The following is a 16,550-nucleotide window of genomic DNA, read 5'->3' as shown; positions in this document are numbered from 1 at the left end:
CCTCCACCTTTAACTCTCGTCGCAGACGCGTCACATGACGGTGATGTCATCCTAAAGCGGATCCGGTGAAGCCAAGGTTGAACTAATAACACTGTGCCGTGTTGTCTGTTGACAGGGAAGGGTCGGTTGCTACCGGTTATGAGCGTGGCGCTGGCTGCGCCGCTCTGCCGTCCTGACCCTGACTTGGCTCGCTTGCCTTCTCATTGGCCCGTTTCATATTCCTTTTTCCCAGACTCTCAAGGTTACTGTGCAGTTTTAGGAGCTCGAGGTGTCTGCGTGTGTAAGCACTCCCATCTGTTTGCTCACAAAGGGGCTAAGCTGGAGGGAGACCTCATCCAACCCACCTTGGGGCGTTTCCATTTCCTTTCTTTTGTGGTCTTGTCTCACATAATGTTATTCCTGCTGGGTTTGCTGTCCCAGTAAAGTTACTGGAATCTGCCTTCCTCCCCAGAGAGCAATGTGGAGTTTTAACAGAATTACCTGCTTTAATGGTTGAAAGTGTACAAGATGAGTCATGCACTTTCCAAGAGCTGTTGGCCTGATACTTTGGAGACTAGTGTTGCTGCAGCAAGTACGCAGCTGTCACCAGAGGAAATTCCAACTTAAAAACAAAATTTCTGCAATAATTTGAAGAAAAGGAAGATGAGAAATAATTTCTTTACATTGACGAGGATCAATCTGGTTTTCTATTAACGGTATCAGAATACAGAGCAAAGTAATAATTTAGTTAAACTGCTCTATTTAATGAAAGATGCATTGATTTAAAAACACTCGTTTTTGTAAATCTTTGCTCTTCCGATACCGGTTTTTGATTATTTGGATTTAAGAATATTTTTTTAAGATGCGTTTCGATTATAAAGTTGTGCAAATCTTTGTCGACATTCTGCTAACGTCCAAAAAAAACAAACAAACAAAATTTTGCAATCGCCGCCTAAGTCATTGAAAAAAATTCTTGAGAATTATACATTTTGAAATGCAGTGGAATAATTTTAGTCCAAATATCACCAGTTCCTAAATGGTCTCTGACGATCAGATGATCAGAAGCTAATTTCTATTATAAACCTGATGACTTTTCAAAGAAGTTGATATTTTGTGTTCTTAATACTGAAACTGTGGGAACATTGACGTTACTAAGTTGGTGCAAAATAATTTCTGAGATTTCATACAATTTAATTTAATATAATTTCATGTCTACCCCCCCTTTTTTTTTTTTTTTTTTAAGCAAAGTGATTTCTAGCTAGAGAAGAACTGCTGTAATGAAGCAGCAGTTTCAGGACATCGTCTCTTACTGGATGTACTTAATAAGTGTCTCTTGATTAAAATTAATCTTTCAGTCAGAAAAGAACATTTTGGATCATCCATGGATTATAATATCATATATACTACCCAGCATTCCTTGTGGTACTTTAGTTGTTCTCTTTTCTTTGCATCCTTAAAACAAATCCTACCTTCTGAAGCTGCAGGTTATAAACTCTGGCCTGCCAAGTGTTTCGAATCTGATCTTTAGAGAAACTGAATTATGTTTGAAAGAGTTGAGAAGGAAGAGAAGTGAGTGGATACAGTAAGCTCCTTACTGAGAGGACAGGCAGCGCAGAGTTGTTTTAAAGGAGAGAGATTCGTGGAAACTCTCCAGTCACACAACACACACACACACGGCCACACACACACACACACACAGCCACACACACACACACACATGCGCACACACCCGTGGTTAGTTTGATGGTGCTGAAAGCAGCTCAGGGTAGTGAACATCAGCCAGCGTTCCTGTATTCAGCAGGTGCTGCTTGTCTGTCTGTGTGAAGTTGCCAACTGGAGGAAACAAAGGCAGCGCTGTTGTTCCTGATTCTGTTCAAAATGAGTTTCTACACAAACACACACACACGTATGTATATATATATATATATATATATATATAAAGTTCTAGTTATTACCGGAGTACTGTTTGCAACTGTCTCACTGAGTGTTTATGTAGTGGAATGTTTTCTGTCCTTATTTGGTTCAGACTTCCATTATAGATTCATCATCCTGCTTCTTCATGCTCCTCACTCAGGGGTGTTGCTGTTCTGTCGATAGTGGCACAGAAAACCTTGTTGATCACTGTCTCCATGGAGACTTGCAAGAATATGATGGTGCGTGGAAAAGAGAATGGGAACCCTTTTCATTATGTGCTCTCCTTTCCCCTCATTTTGATGGTGATGTCTTCTTCCGACACCATGACTGTCGCAGGATTCCTATTAGCTTCACCTGACTGTGTGTGTGCTTTGTTGACTCTGCGGCTGTTGGTTTTTCTCCGCTGTAGTGGCTTTGTTTGTTCCACCTTCACTTTACTTGAGCAGAGAAAGGACATAGTGACACAGTGGCGGGTTGAGGACCACTCTAAGGTTGATCTCCGTCTGTTTCATTTGTTCTTGGCTGCTGTAATAAGCAAGGAATTTGTTGCATGAATTAAAAATTTCGTTGTGTTTCCTCGCACAATGACAATAAAGCAATTCCAATTCATAAATAGACCATCTCTCCTACTATTTTTTTTCTTATTGACAGATTTTATTTTCTTTGGTCAAAATTATGAGTAGGGATGCGTGATCCACTTTTTTCACTTCTGGCACGGATAACGTCATATTGTCCGATATGATCCGATGCAAAAAACAGTACTGAATTTACTTAAAACTTTTCTTTTTTTTTTTAAACACAGACATGTATGCAGTAAATTTGACATTTATTTGCTAACTGTGCACCGGTTCTTCCCACTTAAATACACCAAGATCTTCACAACCTTGGTCAAACATGTAAAAACAACACAACTGTAATTTGTTCAGTCAGTGTAAGCAGGAGCAGAACAGCAAACGTAAAACAAATAAAAGAGAACTTGGTGGGGACATGGGGAAAAATAAACTGTAGCAAGCCTTTCAAATAGTTCAGAAAATGCAGTGAGGAATTCTAAATTTAATGCAAAATAAATAATAAGAAATAACATAACTGATTATTTTTTTTCTGCGTCCAGGTGATTCTGTACTCGGGCGACCGGGTGTACGAGGATTATTACGAACCCATGAAGGGTCGAGTCCACTTCAACACACCCGATCCGAAGAGCGGCGACGCCTCCATCAACTTGACCGGGCTGAAGTCGACGGACACCGGCACCTACCAGTGCAAAGTAAAGAAGGCTCCCGGCATCAGCAGCAAGAAAATGCAGCTGATTGTCATGGGTGAGAACAATACGAACTCCTCTAGAGGTTCACAACCATTCATCATGGCCAGGAATGTCGTACTCATTTATTTTCTATCTGGTGAAATCATAGCACAACAATCTAATTACTTTTTAAAAATAATGAAAACTGAAATGACAAGTTTTTATTATTTACAGTGGGCTCTTCAAATGCTTTTTGTCAGCAAGCGTCTGCTGAATATTTAATCGCTTTTCCTTCAAAAGTGGAAGAGCTCTTCTAGATGAGTTGAATTCCTTTCCTTTTAACCTCGGGCATCTTTTTGAGACATTTGTTCAAAAATGTTATGCCCAAAATATCAGCAACCTCCACGGTTTATTTGAATTGTTCTGCTTTCAAAATGAGGTTCAGACTTTAGAGAACTAAAAATCAACACTCCTGTTACTCAGTGAAAAATGTAAAAAAAATTTAAAAATTCTTGATAAGAAAATGCACTTTGTGATGTGAATATTCCTTTGAAAGCGTGCAGTTGCTATGCAGAACATCGAGCAAACAAACCGACAATTTATTGTGCCAAAATTCATGGAAAAACAGTGAAGCTAAGAAGGTTTGGAGAGGTATCAGGTGATTAAAACCCAATCAAACCATCCAAATGGGCAACTTTGGCACAATTTAGTGTTTTGTGTGCCTTTTGAAATTTCTCAGGATTCTTTCCTAGATTCTTTTTTTCTCCACTTATAGTCATTCCAGCTAATTGTTTTGGGAACAAAATAAGAATCCAAGTGCCATTAAAAACATTTCTCCATTCACTCTCTGCTCTGTGTCAGATCATCAAAACCAATGAGAATACATGGGTTTTGTGTTGAATTTATCTATTACCATTATTATTATTTAGCTGTTATTTAACCAGGTGAACTCTTATTCACTTCTTCTTTACAAAACTCAGACATCACTCACCAATCACAGAACACATAGCTCCAATTCTTGATTACATAGCTCTAATTGAAAATGATTGTATCTCTAATGTGTTTTATTACAACTCTCACAATATGACTGATCGTTTTCTGTATGCAGAGTCATTTTGTTTTTCACTGGGCAGCCAACAGGAAGTAAAGACTACGCGCTCCGCTTTTCATCCACAGACGGAACTGGATGACACATCATAGTTGTATAAGTCAGATGATTTAGTCCCTAGGCAAACACGCTCTGTGGCCTTGCTGATCAGTCAACCAGTTAAATGATGTCGAAAGTGAATCGCCTCCCGAAACTCGCGCTCCATTTGCATACGGGACAAACACATGAAACTCTAATCTCTGTTGTGACGTGAGCTGCTGTTATTATGAAATACACAGGTCGGAGAAGACTTCCTCCGCTTGAAATATAAGTTTTAGAAATTGGCTGCTGTTCCTCTTAAAATAATGTGCGTATGAAAAAAATCTGGGCGTGCCGAGAACACAAACAGGTTTGTCAGACGTTGTTACGGCACTGACCTCATCAGTAATGATAGAGCTGAATGTCAACAAGTGTTCTCAGCATTTATTGTGGCTACAGCTGACTCAGAAACCATTAACACAGCATTTTATGACTCATGCACATTTAAAGGCAGACCCGAACACAAGGAACATGGAAACATTGGGAACTTTACGAGTTGTTGGTAGTTTGAATTAACCTTAAGATCCTGATGTACGTTACGTTTATGGCTCTTCTTAAAGTGTTGCCATCAGCCCAGCAAGAAACTTTCAGTACTTTACTCCAAGCACAAAATGGCAGCTAAAGAAAAGAAAACATTTCTTACTTGAAAATTAGAGTTTTAAACATAGATGCAGGATTTCAACCCTAGATTCCACACCATCCAATAACTATAACCACTAATCTTTTTTTATGCCTTATGTTAAAAGTAAGCACACATAGTTATTCCCAGTGAATGGATTTTTTTTCTTTTAATGATTCTTCGGTTGTCCTGATGTTCTTGGCCTTTCATTGATTATAAGGTGTTATATTCCAGTCTTTATCAGCAAAACAACAAGAAAAACAGACTTGAAATATTCCACTGTGTGTGTTTAATAAACCAATATGATTTGTGTTTTTTTTTTCTGGAATGAAACAAAAATATATATTCAACTTCTTTAATGTAAACTTGAAAAAATTACAAACCCCCTCCTTTCATGGTTCAGAGCATGTACAAATAGATTCAAATGGGGGTAAAACCACACATATTACAGTAAAAAGCACTAAATTAAACTAAATAAGGCACCTCTATGCCTGAGGCTGCTGAGATGCACAAATGTGTGTGCATAATAATGGGTGGTTGCTGGAGGCCATGGCAGCATACAGGCTGCTAGCTGTTGACCTCAGGGTCAAAGCAACATTGACAAGCAGAGGTGGGGACATGTTGCTGACTCTGCATTTTTACCTTGAGCTCGTCTCCTTAAGAGGAGAGGAGTCACGCATGTAGAAGTGTACACACAGGTAAACATTCCTCAAGTTCATTTGATGTTCATCTCTTTAACACACTCACACACTGTAGTCCACACAGTGTAACCCAGGTAAAGGGGGCAGTGTTTCCTATTGTGTGGGACATTGAAGTTAACAGAAAGAGAGCTTCCAGAAGAAGCCCAGCTCTGCATGTCAGCAGCTCCCCAAACACCTTGTGACCACCGACGTTCCATTGAGCCGCATCAATTCACAATACATTTACACGTTAGACTTCATCAGAATTCAAAAATACCCTGAATCTGAACATTTTCACTGATTCCAGGCCATTCAAAAAAAGATCCAAATTAAAATCCTAAAGTGGAAAGTGCAAGGCGCAACACTGAGTGTTCACCGAGGTTTTTGTTTTCAGTTTAATTCCATTTTTTAGTAATAGGGGACCAAAAACATACCATGGCTTTTACTAAAATCAAATGCGCACCCATTGCATGCTAATAAACGTGGCACAATACAAGAGGAGAGCCATATCCGATTCTCCTTGCTGAAAAGACAAGCAAGCCATATTGTGAGCTGTCTTTATGTGGCTCTGAAAAAAAACAGGTCTGAGTTCATCACCACACCCAGATTTTGGGCCCTTATGCCTAGTTTCTAGCTTTAATAACTGAAGTTGTTTGACGCTTTAGGTCCAAAGTTAACTTCAGTTTTGTTCCTGTCATGACACCTTGACACATTTATCTGTTTCGAGTCACCTTGTGATATTGTAATGTAGAGTTGTGTATCAACAATAAATTATATTTATTGTTGTAACCTGAGCTAGTGGGAGCATGTTGATATTAAATTGGAGGAGTCCAAGAATTGAGCCTTGTGGTACACCACATGTGATTTCTATCCACTCTGATAACTTATCTATTAAAACAAAGAAATCCCAGTCTACATGCAAACTTGTTAGTTCCTCACATTTTATTTTTCTATTCAGCCGTTTGTCACCATGCTCTCCTCAGCAGTAATGCATCTCTGTTCTCAGTGGGTATCTCATGAATTTCCTCAGAGCCGGGTCACGGGTGCCGCTGCCGACTCCGTCAACCCTCCTCTTTGACCTCATCTCCCCAACAAATAAATCTGCTCCTCGGACAGCCGACCTAACATAGGGAGGCGCGCACCGCGGCCCCGCAGACGTGTTGGGTTGACTTTCACCTTTAAAAGACGCGTTCAAAATGTCATAGCTCCCTGACATTTGCGGCGCGATGCGCGGATGCGCGCGTAGGCGGAACATGGCGGCCGCATGAAGCGAGGAGACGCGTAGCTCTGTTGCCACGTGCCCGTGGCCGCTCACCTCATTTTTGAACTGTCGCCCTGTGTCCTTCCCCTTGCTTGTGTTTATTAGATTGATAAGAGCAGTCAGTGCTGTCAGCGTCCTGTTAATCCTTATGCTTATGTCTGCTAAGCTGGCCCCTCCCGACTGGCACCTGGCTGCCCTCCCAGCAGCCCCCACTGCTAAACGGGGTTTTTGTTCCTGATGCCATGATGTCACTGTTCTGTCAGTGTTTGCTGAGCGCAGACCTTAGCCTCAGATTCACTCTATCCAAACAACATCAGAGTCCCGTTCTTTGCTGTGCTGGCCCATGTACCTCCCCTCTTGCTGGCCTGTTTTTAATTTTGAGCTGTGTTTGCTTTAGACCTCCCCCGTCTCATATCCTGGCTACACTGTGACCCGACTGCTCACATTCTTCTGCCCTGATTTCACACACACAACGGCGGTCCTGTATCGCTTCTGCCGAGCGGCATATTCACCTGCATTTGGACTCCCAGACGTTCACAGCTCCCTCGCCACTCGTTTGTGGCGATTATCCTGAGTGACGGCTCCCTGTAACGACGGCAGCTGTATCAATTTCTCTGATTACTGCGTTCGTTCAGCGGATGACTGCTGCTTGAGCCAGAAGGGGGAGTTGAGTTTTAAAACCGCAAGGAGCTCATACACATATCGCACACTGCAAAAACAAAATCTCACCAAGCGTTTCTGGTTGTCTAGTGCAAATATCTTGGTATTTCTAAAAAAGCCAAAGCTAGCTTACAAGTGACTTCAGCAAGATATTGGAGCTTGTTTAAGGTCTATAATACCTTAATATTCATGAAAAAGTATTTCTTCCACTGACAGATTGTTTTTTCATTTATACCAAGACATTTTTCCCATGTTATAACTAAAATAATCTGCCAGTGGAACTTCTTTTTATTGAGGAATTATTTTAGTTTGATTTAGTTTTGCTTGTTTGGATCCCCATTAACCATCATTCAAAAAACAAATATTTATTATAAAAGTAGTTACACACACTTACTATAACATTAGTATCATAGCATATGATAAATATACAATTATGGAAACAACACAAAGATGACTTGGCAAGATTTTACGATTTTGCAGAGCGCACACAGCAGAAACAGACTTATCTCATTCTAATCTGGATGTGTTTGTTGTTTTTTCTTGTCTTTTGCAGTGCGGCCATCAAAGCCAAAGTGTTCTGCCGATGGTACCCTAGAGGAAGGCAAAGACATTGTGCTGAGATGCTCAGCTGCAGAGGGAACGAAGCCGATGCAGTACAAATGGGAAAAAACCAGTGACAGCAAGCAGATGCCTTCTACTGCTGTGATGGGTATTTCACATTTTCACCAGCTGAAAATGACCGTCAGTCACCCCTTCGCTTTAATTTCCATCTGTAATCGGTGGGATGTTGTGCATTTGCCTCCTTATCAGACCCCGTGGAAGGAACCGTCAATGTGAGGAACGTTTCTGCCAGTGCGTCTGGTAGCTACCGCTGTGTGGCGAGCAACCGCGTTGGCTCAGAGGAGTGCATCCTTTACCTCCAAGTGACCCCACGTAGGTTCTCCGTTAACATTTTCTTAACTGTTCAAGGAGTATTGATTGTTTAGATCACATTTGATTTACAGTGTCTGACAAGGACAATTATATTTTAACATTAGACTGCCTTAGTTCTAATAACTTATTCTTTTAACAAATGAAAGCATGAGTTATATTTTCTCAGTCTTTTTTTCCAAAGATCATGAAACATTTTTGTCTCTAGTTTGCTCCAGTAGTTCAGCTGGAGTGAGGATAAAATGGCTCTTTGTACTATGTAGGTTATAGATTCCTGTAATAAAGCAATGAGAGGAGTTATAAGTGGAAGCACAGGATTAAATAGTTTTCAGATGTTCAACAGATAAACTGAAGACTCTAGCAGTTAAGATTCTTCTGAATGTATTAGTTGTTTTGGATTTTATTTACAAACATCAGAATAAAGGGGTTTAAACAGGAATATACGCCACACTTTTGTGAATTTTAGTAGATTTGTATTTAAAATCTAAATCTTTAATGCTTTTTTCTTCCACTTCACGACACTGAACCATAAAGTTCACTGGTACCATAACAAAATGCAGCGGAAGCTGAAGAGAAAGCACTTTGACAAGTGCAAAGGCTGGCTGGGCATTTTAAGCTTCTTTATGAAGGATTTCTCTTTCCATAAGGCAAAAGGTTTATCAGAGCATTGACCTGTTAATAACAAGAACGTGCACTTTCTTTTAAATCAAGAAAATCAAATATAAATTCTGTGGCGAAAGGTTTGCGTGTATTTGATTAACCTTAATTTAAAACTGAATGCACAGGAGATCCAGAAGATCAAAGCTCACGTACAGAAAACGATGTCGGCACAAAAATAATTGCATACCTCTGATGGTACTGTTGTTCTCAGTGAAAGGACACCCAAATGGAAATCTAATGCTTTGTTGCAATAGATCACAAAGTACTGATGTTTTATTAAAACTAGAATTCCAATATTGAAAAGCAGTATATGAAAAACGTATTGGTATTGAGCTCAACCTTTTTACCCACTCACTCACTCGAAGTTCAAACAGAAATTTTTGAATTTTTTTCTTTTTAATCTGAAGAGCAAACATATTTCAAAAACAATAAATAAATAAATATAAATATATATATATATATATATATTTAACCAAATTACTTGTACATGCCTTCTTTAAAACTCTTCTTCTTGTGTCTCCCAGCGCGCAACACTGGAGGCATCATCGCAGGATCCATCATAGCCGTTCTCCTGATCCTGCTCCTTCTCGCCATCCTCCTCTACTGTTTCTGCCGCGTTCGCAAGAACAAGAAGTACGAGAAGGAAATCTGCAACGAGATCAGGTACAGCATCCAAAACGCCCTGGAGGTTGGCTCCAGTATGGAGTTTAATTTGAACTGGGGGAATTGCCCAGTTCCTTGTAAAAGTGAAGGTTTGTGTATTTCACTGGGATTTAAAGTGATAGGCCACCACAAATCGGCATGTAACTGTGGAAGGAAGAGGATAGGTGGTTTTTAGAAAACATCTCAAACAAACCTGAATTCTTCCCACAACTATTGTTTCCACTTAAATTCAATAACACACAGTTGACTCTTTTTGCCAGTCAAGCCTCGCTCATACCGGACAATTTTTATTCCTGTTTTTATCCTGATTTCCAACTTCTGACAGCCTTAAGTACTCTCAATTATTGAGATGACTCTAAAGATGATATTAAGAAATATTCCTGTTGTGTGTGTGTGTGTCTAAAATCTGGGATATTCAACAAGTTTGATCGACTTAACCCAATGTGGCAGCGTATGTGGTGTGTCCCGGACAACAAACGACTGCACAGCATGTTGAATGTGACGGAAATATGGATAGGAATCCAAAGATACACAAATGACAAAGCCACTTCCGTGGCGCTCCAGAAGGTTTGGTGAACGTTGCGTCAAACTATCACCAGTGCTTCCTCTAAGTCGGCCATGTTTGTTTGCTCTGAACTCACATTTGCTTTCGAGTGCCACCAGACATCTATGTTGGTGGATGAAATCTGTTGGTGTGTGTAGAGTTGCTGTGAATCAGGCGTTGCGTGACTTGTGAAGCCAATTGACTTTCTTTTGGGTCATCATAACAAAACACTTAATTTGCAAAAACCATTGAAAACGTGAAGTTGGTCCGTCGCATAAAAGCAACTGAATTTTGTGTTTTATACATAAGAAATGTAAAGCAGGTCTCCAGCAGCCATGCAAAAAGCTTTTTCTCTATCAGCGGTTTATTTTTTATTTTTTTCACCTCTCCTCAAATAAACAGCTGTGGTAATCAGTTTGAAAGCTTTCTTTGCTCTGTGGATCCTGTGTCATGTCTGCCTGTGGCTGCCTCCCCACCACCCACCACAGATCAAGCTCTCTCCTCCTCCGGCTCGTCCACGGCTCCATCCGGCCTGTGGGCTCTCCTGCTATCACTCCGCCGCGGACTGAACCACCACGATGTGACACTGCTCACAGTGGAGGACAAAGAGGATTAGACCTCTGGTCCCGTCTCTCTTCCACACATTCGCCGACACGTTGCTGCGCCACGCTAACGGACTAAACAGGCTGTGGCCCCTGAGGCTATATTTGATTGAGCATTTAACTGGATTATTGCTGCTTATTAGTTGTTAATGTGGTGGCAGAGGGAGGAGAGGGCATAGTTGTACTTGGATTCTGTGCGCCACCCTGCAGGCTGTTGCACAGTGTTTGTGCTTTAGCAGTGCAGACATGGCTCCATCAGTTAGATTCGCCGTGTCCAATTATCTGTCTCCTTTTTATTGAGTCCAGCCATGTTTTACTCTTGAAATGACTCCTACAGGTTCTATGGCAGGGTTCCTGCACTCTATAGAAAAAAAAAATACCGTATCTACTTAAAAAAAAATCAAGTGGAATTCTTTAAAGATGCAGTATATATGTTTTACAAAAAAATCTTTTTTTCCTATTTGTTAAAAATGTCACCATGCATGAGTCATGATTTTGTGGAAAGATCCATCCAATTCGCCTCTCTGAGCTGCTATTGCCATCTGAAAAAATTCACCGCTGTCGACCAAACACAACCAGAGCCAGGAGGATCTTAGCGCTGTCAATCATGGCCGTATACTTGCTGCTAAATGGGATGGTGGAGATCTGTAGTCAATGGTGGCCATGCTAACTAGCATAAGCATTCTGCTATCGGGTAGAATCTGGAGCATAGCAGAGATCAAGGGGGTGTGAGCCTCTAATAACACAAAAATGATAGGCAGCGCTAAAACCCTCCCCTTGACTCTTATTGGTTATTTCTGACTGATTGGTTTATTTGGTGGGGTTTTTTTCACAGATTTTGTGTGTATATATATATACGGATATATATATAAAAAGCATTATTTTACAAAAGTTACTACAGCTTTAAGGTCAAAGCCAGTCAGAAACAGCCTTGTTTAAATATGGTGGCCATGTGAAATTTCAAAGGCCAGAACCATTGCTGACCAGAAAGAACTTCCTAAAGACTTTTAGGTGAATATTCTGTGGGCTATCAAGGCAAAAATTTTACTTTGGATGTATGTCCCATTACATCTGGTTGGAAAAAGAACATCAGCAATCAAACAAGGTGGTGGTGATGGTGATCTGAATTTCCTTTCCTGCTTTAGGTTTCCCATGTTTGATGGAACCGTGAATAATATTTGTCCTTTAAAAATGATGCAACATCTAAGTATTAATAAGTATTAATTTTCTCCAACATGCAAATGAATGTTTTGTCTGTGCTTCCTTCCAGAGAGGACGTCCCCCCTCCGAAGAGCCGCGTTTCCAGCACGCGCAGCTTCAGCCAGATGGGCAGCCAGCGTTCGTCCCTGGGGTCCATGTCGCCATCCAACCTGCACGAGTACACGCTAAAGTCCCAGTACTCCATGAAGTCCCAGTACGACAAGATCCCGTCCACCGAAGAGTACGAGCGCCCGCCGAGTCAGGTCCCGCTGCCCCCGCCGACCGCCGCCAGAATGGCCGGCCCCAACCTCAGTCGCATGGGGGCCATTCCCGTCATGACCCCGGCCCAGAACAGGGACGGCTCCATCGTCTAGAGAAAGAACCCTGGACAAAACGGCAGTTATGGGGAAAAAAAAAAATGAAACGGTTTTGCTCGACAGCATCTACAAAACGAAAAGGTCCTCCTATGAAGACATGGCCCTGCTGTGTTGGTGATGTGCTGTGCTGGAAATAGAGCACATTAACTTTTTATCAAATACAAAACGACGACAACAAAAAAGATAAAGAAAAAAACACTTATGCATTTAATGTCATGGATCTTCTCCCAGGAAATGATCGGTGTGGATATATAAAAGCAAGAATGGTCAATATACAAATTCTATTGTACATAACTGAATGCATGTTTTTTCTCTTTCTTTTTTTTTTTTTTTTACATTGATATCTTGCTGTAGATATACTGTTTAAAACACAATCAACCCCTTAGTTGGCACCCTGTACAGCTGTGTGCATGCCTCTGTGTGTGTGTAAACAGATGTCTGGAAAACTTACCATTTCTTTAAGTCAAAGCCTAACTCTTCCTTTACCTGTCCGGTTTTGATTGGTTGTGGCTTTCTGATTCAATATAATTTAATATAGCTGTTATTTGTTTCACAGTTCACTGAGAACAAACTGACTTCATCCCAGAAGAGACTCTACAAGTCAGCTGTTTGCTAATGAACTGTTGTATTTCTTTGACTTTACGTAGGGGGGGCTTTAAAGGGTCTGGATTGGCTGATAGGGAAAGAGAGGTTTTGGTTTCCATGAATTGTGTTTGGATGGATGATTGGTACTTGACCCAACTCTTAAAAAAAAATCCATTCTCCATTCTTCCTTTGAGGCTCTTAGGGGGGAGTACGGGTAACAGCTGGACAACAAGGTTCACTGAGCAATCAGCTTTGATTGTGCTTGACTATATAAAGCCCTGCCACCCCCACCACAACCCCTCTTACATCCATACACACCAAATTAACAGGACAAAAGGAGCATCCCTTGGTCTATCTGGCTGTGCATCGTGTGTAATCCCACGTATTTGTTGTTGCGCCACAAGGAGGCGGAACCTTGATTAACCTTCTCCCTGTGGTCGATACGAAACCGGTCAGAGCTGATGTAGCATTAATTTGAGATTTTAATGAAGGACGGTAATCACGGCTGGATGAAGGAGTTTCCCACAGAGCGGAATGCGGCTTACTGTTTCACTCTACATTAAAAGCTGACCTTCGTTTCCAATCTCGGCACAATCAGTCAGTTTAACCTACAATAACCGTGACCTTGCTACTCCTATCTGCCGTTCTCTAAAAGCCTAACTTATCATCTGGATCCCATCTTTTTGGACAAACAGTAGAAAGTGCAAAACTTCTGGTTGTTTTCTTCTTTGATGCCTTATTCTATCCTTGTTTTTGGCCTTACACTCTTCCCTTCGGTTAACCTCTTATTGATCCGATTCTTTCTTGCCTTGTTGCCTTAGTTGAAATGTTCAAACTGTGTTTTGTGCGTTCTTCATGGCCGTCGCTTTCTGAGGACTGTGACCATTGCTGTAGACATGGGCTGGGACAAACCCCACAGTTCCCTAGTTGGTACACAGGATTTTAAACTAAAAATATTCTGACAGTTTTAATGTAGCGGTGTCCAAAGTGTGGCCCTCAAAACAATTTTGTTCCTTTACATGGTTAAAACTTTTGCCAACAAAATAGAAAACAATTTGTTTTCTAGAGGGAATTTCAATCACCCTGACCTTTTGATGTAAAATAAATTATTTGAACAGTATGACAGAATTTTCATTGGCAATAGCAGGAAGCAGCCCATATGATACAAGGTTTCGCCTTGATTGGCTCTCATCTTTAAGATCTCAGTCTTTGTTTTTTAGCTTTTTGAATGAATTACAGCAAAGATGAATTAAAAAAATGTATGTACTTTCTGTTAGAAAAGAAATAGATTCTGGCTCCTTATTGAAGATACCTATTGAAGTACCAACAAAACTGAATGAACGAAGCATCAAATATCCTGTTTATAAATATATGTGTGTGTGTGGGGGGGTGAGACTGTGAGACACTGCAGATCTATGTGTAAAGCTGTGTGTATGTTCTGGTGCCACTATATGGAGTTTTATATTACTTATTCCCAAAAAGCAGCAAAAATGAGACCTTAGCTGAGCTACACAAAGCTATACATATATCTGTCATTTTTTGTTTGTTTTGTTTTGTTTTTTGGTGTGTGTGAGCAGCTGTATTTAATACTTGTTGCTAGGCAGGATGTGGCCCATGTAAAGATCAGCTGGTGAAGTGTACAGAGCTATATTGCTCCTCCATGCTCCTAACTTTAATGTAAACAACTACTAACAATACTAACAGTAGCTTTGAAATCTGTACTAATACCGTATGAAGACTCCCTTGAGGTGCACACTGTGTTCAAATCATATTTTCTCTCTGTGTATTTTTGTGCTGTATTTTTGAATAATAAAAGTCATTGAAATGAAGAAATAGTTACGTTTTTTGTTATTTTAAGGATGTTTTGGCTCCACCGCATACGTAAGAGCGTGGCGGTTGAATACCGGAAACGAGGGGAGGATGACGGAAGTGACGCGAGAGCGGAGGGGGGACACGTTATTTAGTTTCCCGGCCAAAACGGGAGTCTTGACAGGTCTGCTGGACTGGCCTTTATTTGAATGTAAAGCGGTTTGACAGAGCGGGAGGATTCAAACCTGTGACGGTCACATCGAATACGGAAGGCCTCCGTCCGTGGGTCGCGCGCTTCAGCCCTGCGTCATCGCCGCGACAGAACAAGTTGCTGTTAGCTTGCTGAAGCTAGTTAGCATCCTCCGCTCCGGCCGGAAGCGCGGCCTCCTGCAGCTTTTCCACTCTGATTCATTTCTGCTTCTCACTGTTGATGTTGACATGGGAGGATAGATCAATGCCTGATTATTAGCCGGTGGCTCCACTATGTGTAGCCCGTTGATAGCTAGTCAATAAAAAGACTAAAGCACTTAGTAGCAGTGCCAAGCGGACGTCCATTGCTATAATTGGATGTCAGTAATGGATAGGGCCCTGGAGCATTGATCTGTGACTGGTCGAAGTCTCTGCAGGTCGGCTCATCTGTGGTTCTGGTCTGAGATCCCACTAATGGATGTGAACAAACTTTAAACAGATTTTAATTAAAAAAAAACATGTCATGACCATTTCTGTTTTCTATTCTGTTGTAAAATATTTAATCAAGATAGAAATGAACTCATCAAAATGGGCTTCCATCTGCAGATGGTGACGTCAAATAAGAAAACTGATCAGTGTCAAATACAGATTTTAATCTAGTTATTTCTTCAAATCAGGGGTGATTCCAAAGGGTGGCCTTGGGGGGTCGTGGGCCCTGTAGATAAGCTTCCACTCAGTAATAAATTAAGGTCATACAGACCATAAAGTCATACATAAATATAAAACCCAATGACCACACATATGAATGAGCAAACATATATTTATATATGTATTTAATTTTTGGTGTGGGATTGTTAAATTTTCGGGGGGCACCACTTTTTCAAAAGAGTGTGCCTTTAACTGATCTTTTACTCTTGATTTTTCTATAAATCACTCTGAATTGTCTTTTACACAAACTGTGCTTTGCAAATAAAGGTACCTTCTCTTTTTTGCAACAAAACATTTGAACTATACGAGAACACGGAAGCAGATCACGAATACAGCCAGTGTAGACCGGGATGTCTGGATTTCTTCATCAGAGCGCTACAACAATCCTTTTGAGCCAAGTTGTTTCAGAACTAATTTTTCCACCAAGATCAGAGCTGCCATAATTGGTAAGATCAATCAATCGCCATGGTATGCTGCTAGGCAGGATGTGGCCCATCTACAGTATGAGCGATATCATTGGAAAGCTGCTGAGATATAATGTGTGGTAGGGTAGGCTGTTATAATTCAGACGTCACGCATTCACTCTCCGCATATTGATATCATGTTTGCCCAGTTGGATGATGGGCTGTAAATGCACGTATTGATGCTCCCACCTGAACGATACCAGTGGTTTCTCAGATACAAAAACTCGTAGATCAGTGGGGACATAATGACAGAGAGAAAAGTGGCAGGAAAGGATAATGC

General features: G+C 40.9%; 1 protein-coding gene across 1 annotated transcript in view; it reads left to right on the top strand.

The window, feature by feature from the left end:
* cxadr (CXADR Ig-like cell adhesion molecule) overlaps positions 1-14,927 on the top strand; it is a 44,839-nt gene extending 29,912 nt beyond the window's left edge. The window contains exons 3-7 of the mRNA XM_055043942.1: positions 3,005-3,209; positions 8,093-8,248; positions 8,350-8,472; positions 9,654-9,792; positions 12,209-14,927. Of these exons, the coding sequence (XP_054899917.1) occupies positions 3,005-3,209; positions 8,093-8,248; positions 8,350-8,472; positions 9,654-9,792; positions 12,209-12,512 (927 nt within the window). The 3' untranslated portion in view covers positions 12,513-14,927. The remainder of the gene's footprint in view (positions 1-3,004; positions 3,210-8,092; positions 8,249-8,349; positions 8,473-9,653; positions 9,793-12,208) is intronic.
* Positions 14,928-16,550: the final 1,623 nt, after the last annotated feature.

This window comes from Poeciliopsis prolifica, unplaced genomic scaffold (assembly GCF_027474105.1).
Source record: "Poeciliopsis prolifica strain line A6 unplaced genomic scaffold, Auburn_PproV2 SCAFFOLD019, whole genome shotgun sequence".
Lineage (NCBI taxonomy): Eukaryota > Metazoa > Chordata > Actinopteri > Cyprinodontiformes > Poeciliidae > Poeciliopsis > Poeciliopsis prolifica.
This window is presented reverse-complemented; position numbering and strand designations above follow the sequence as displayed.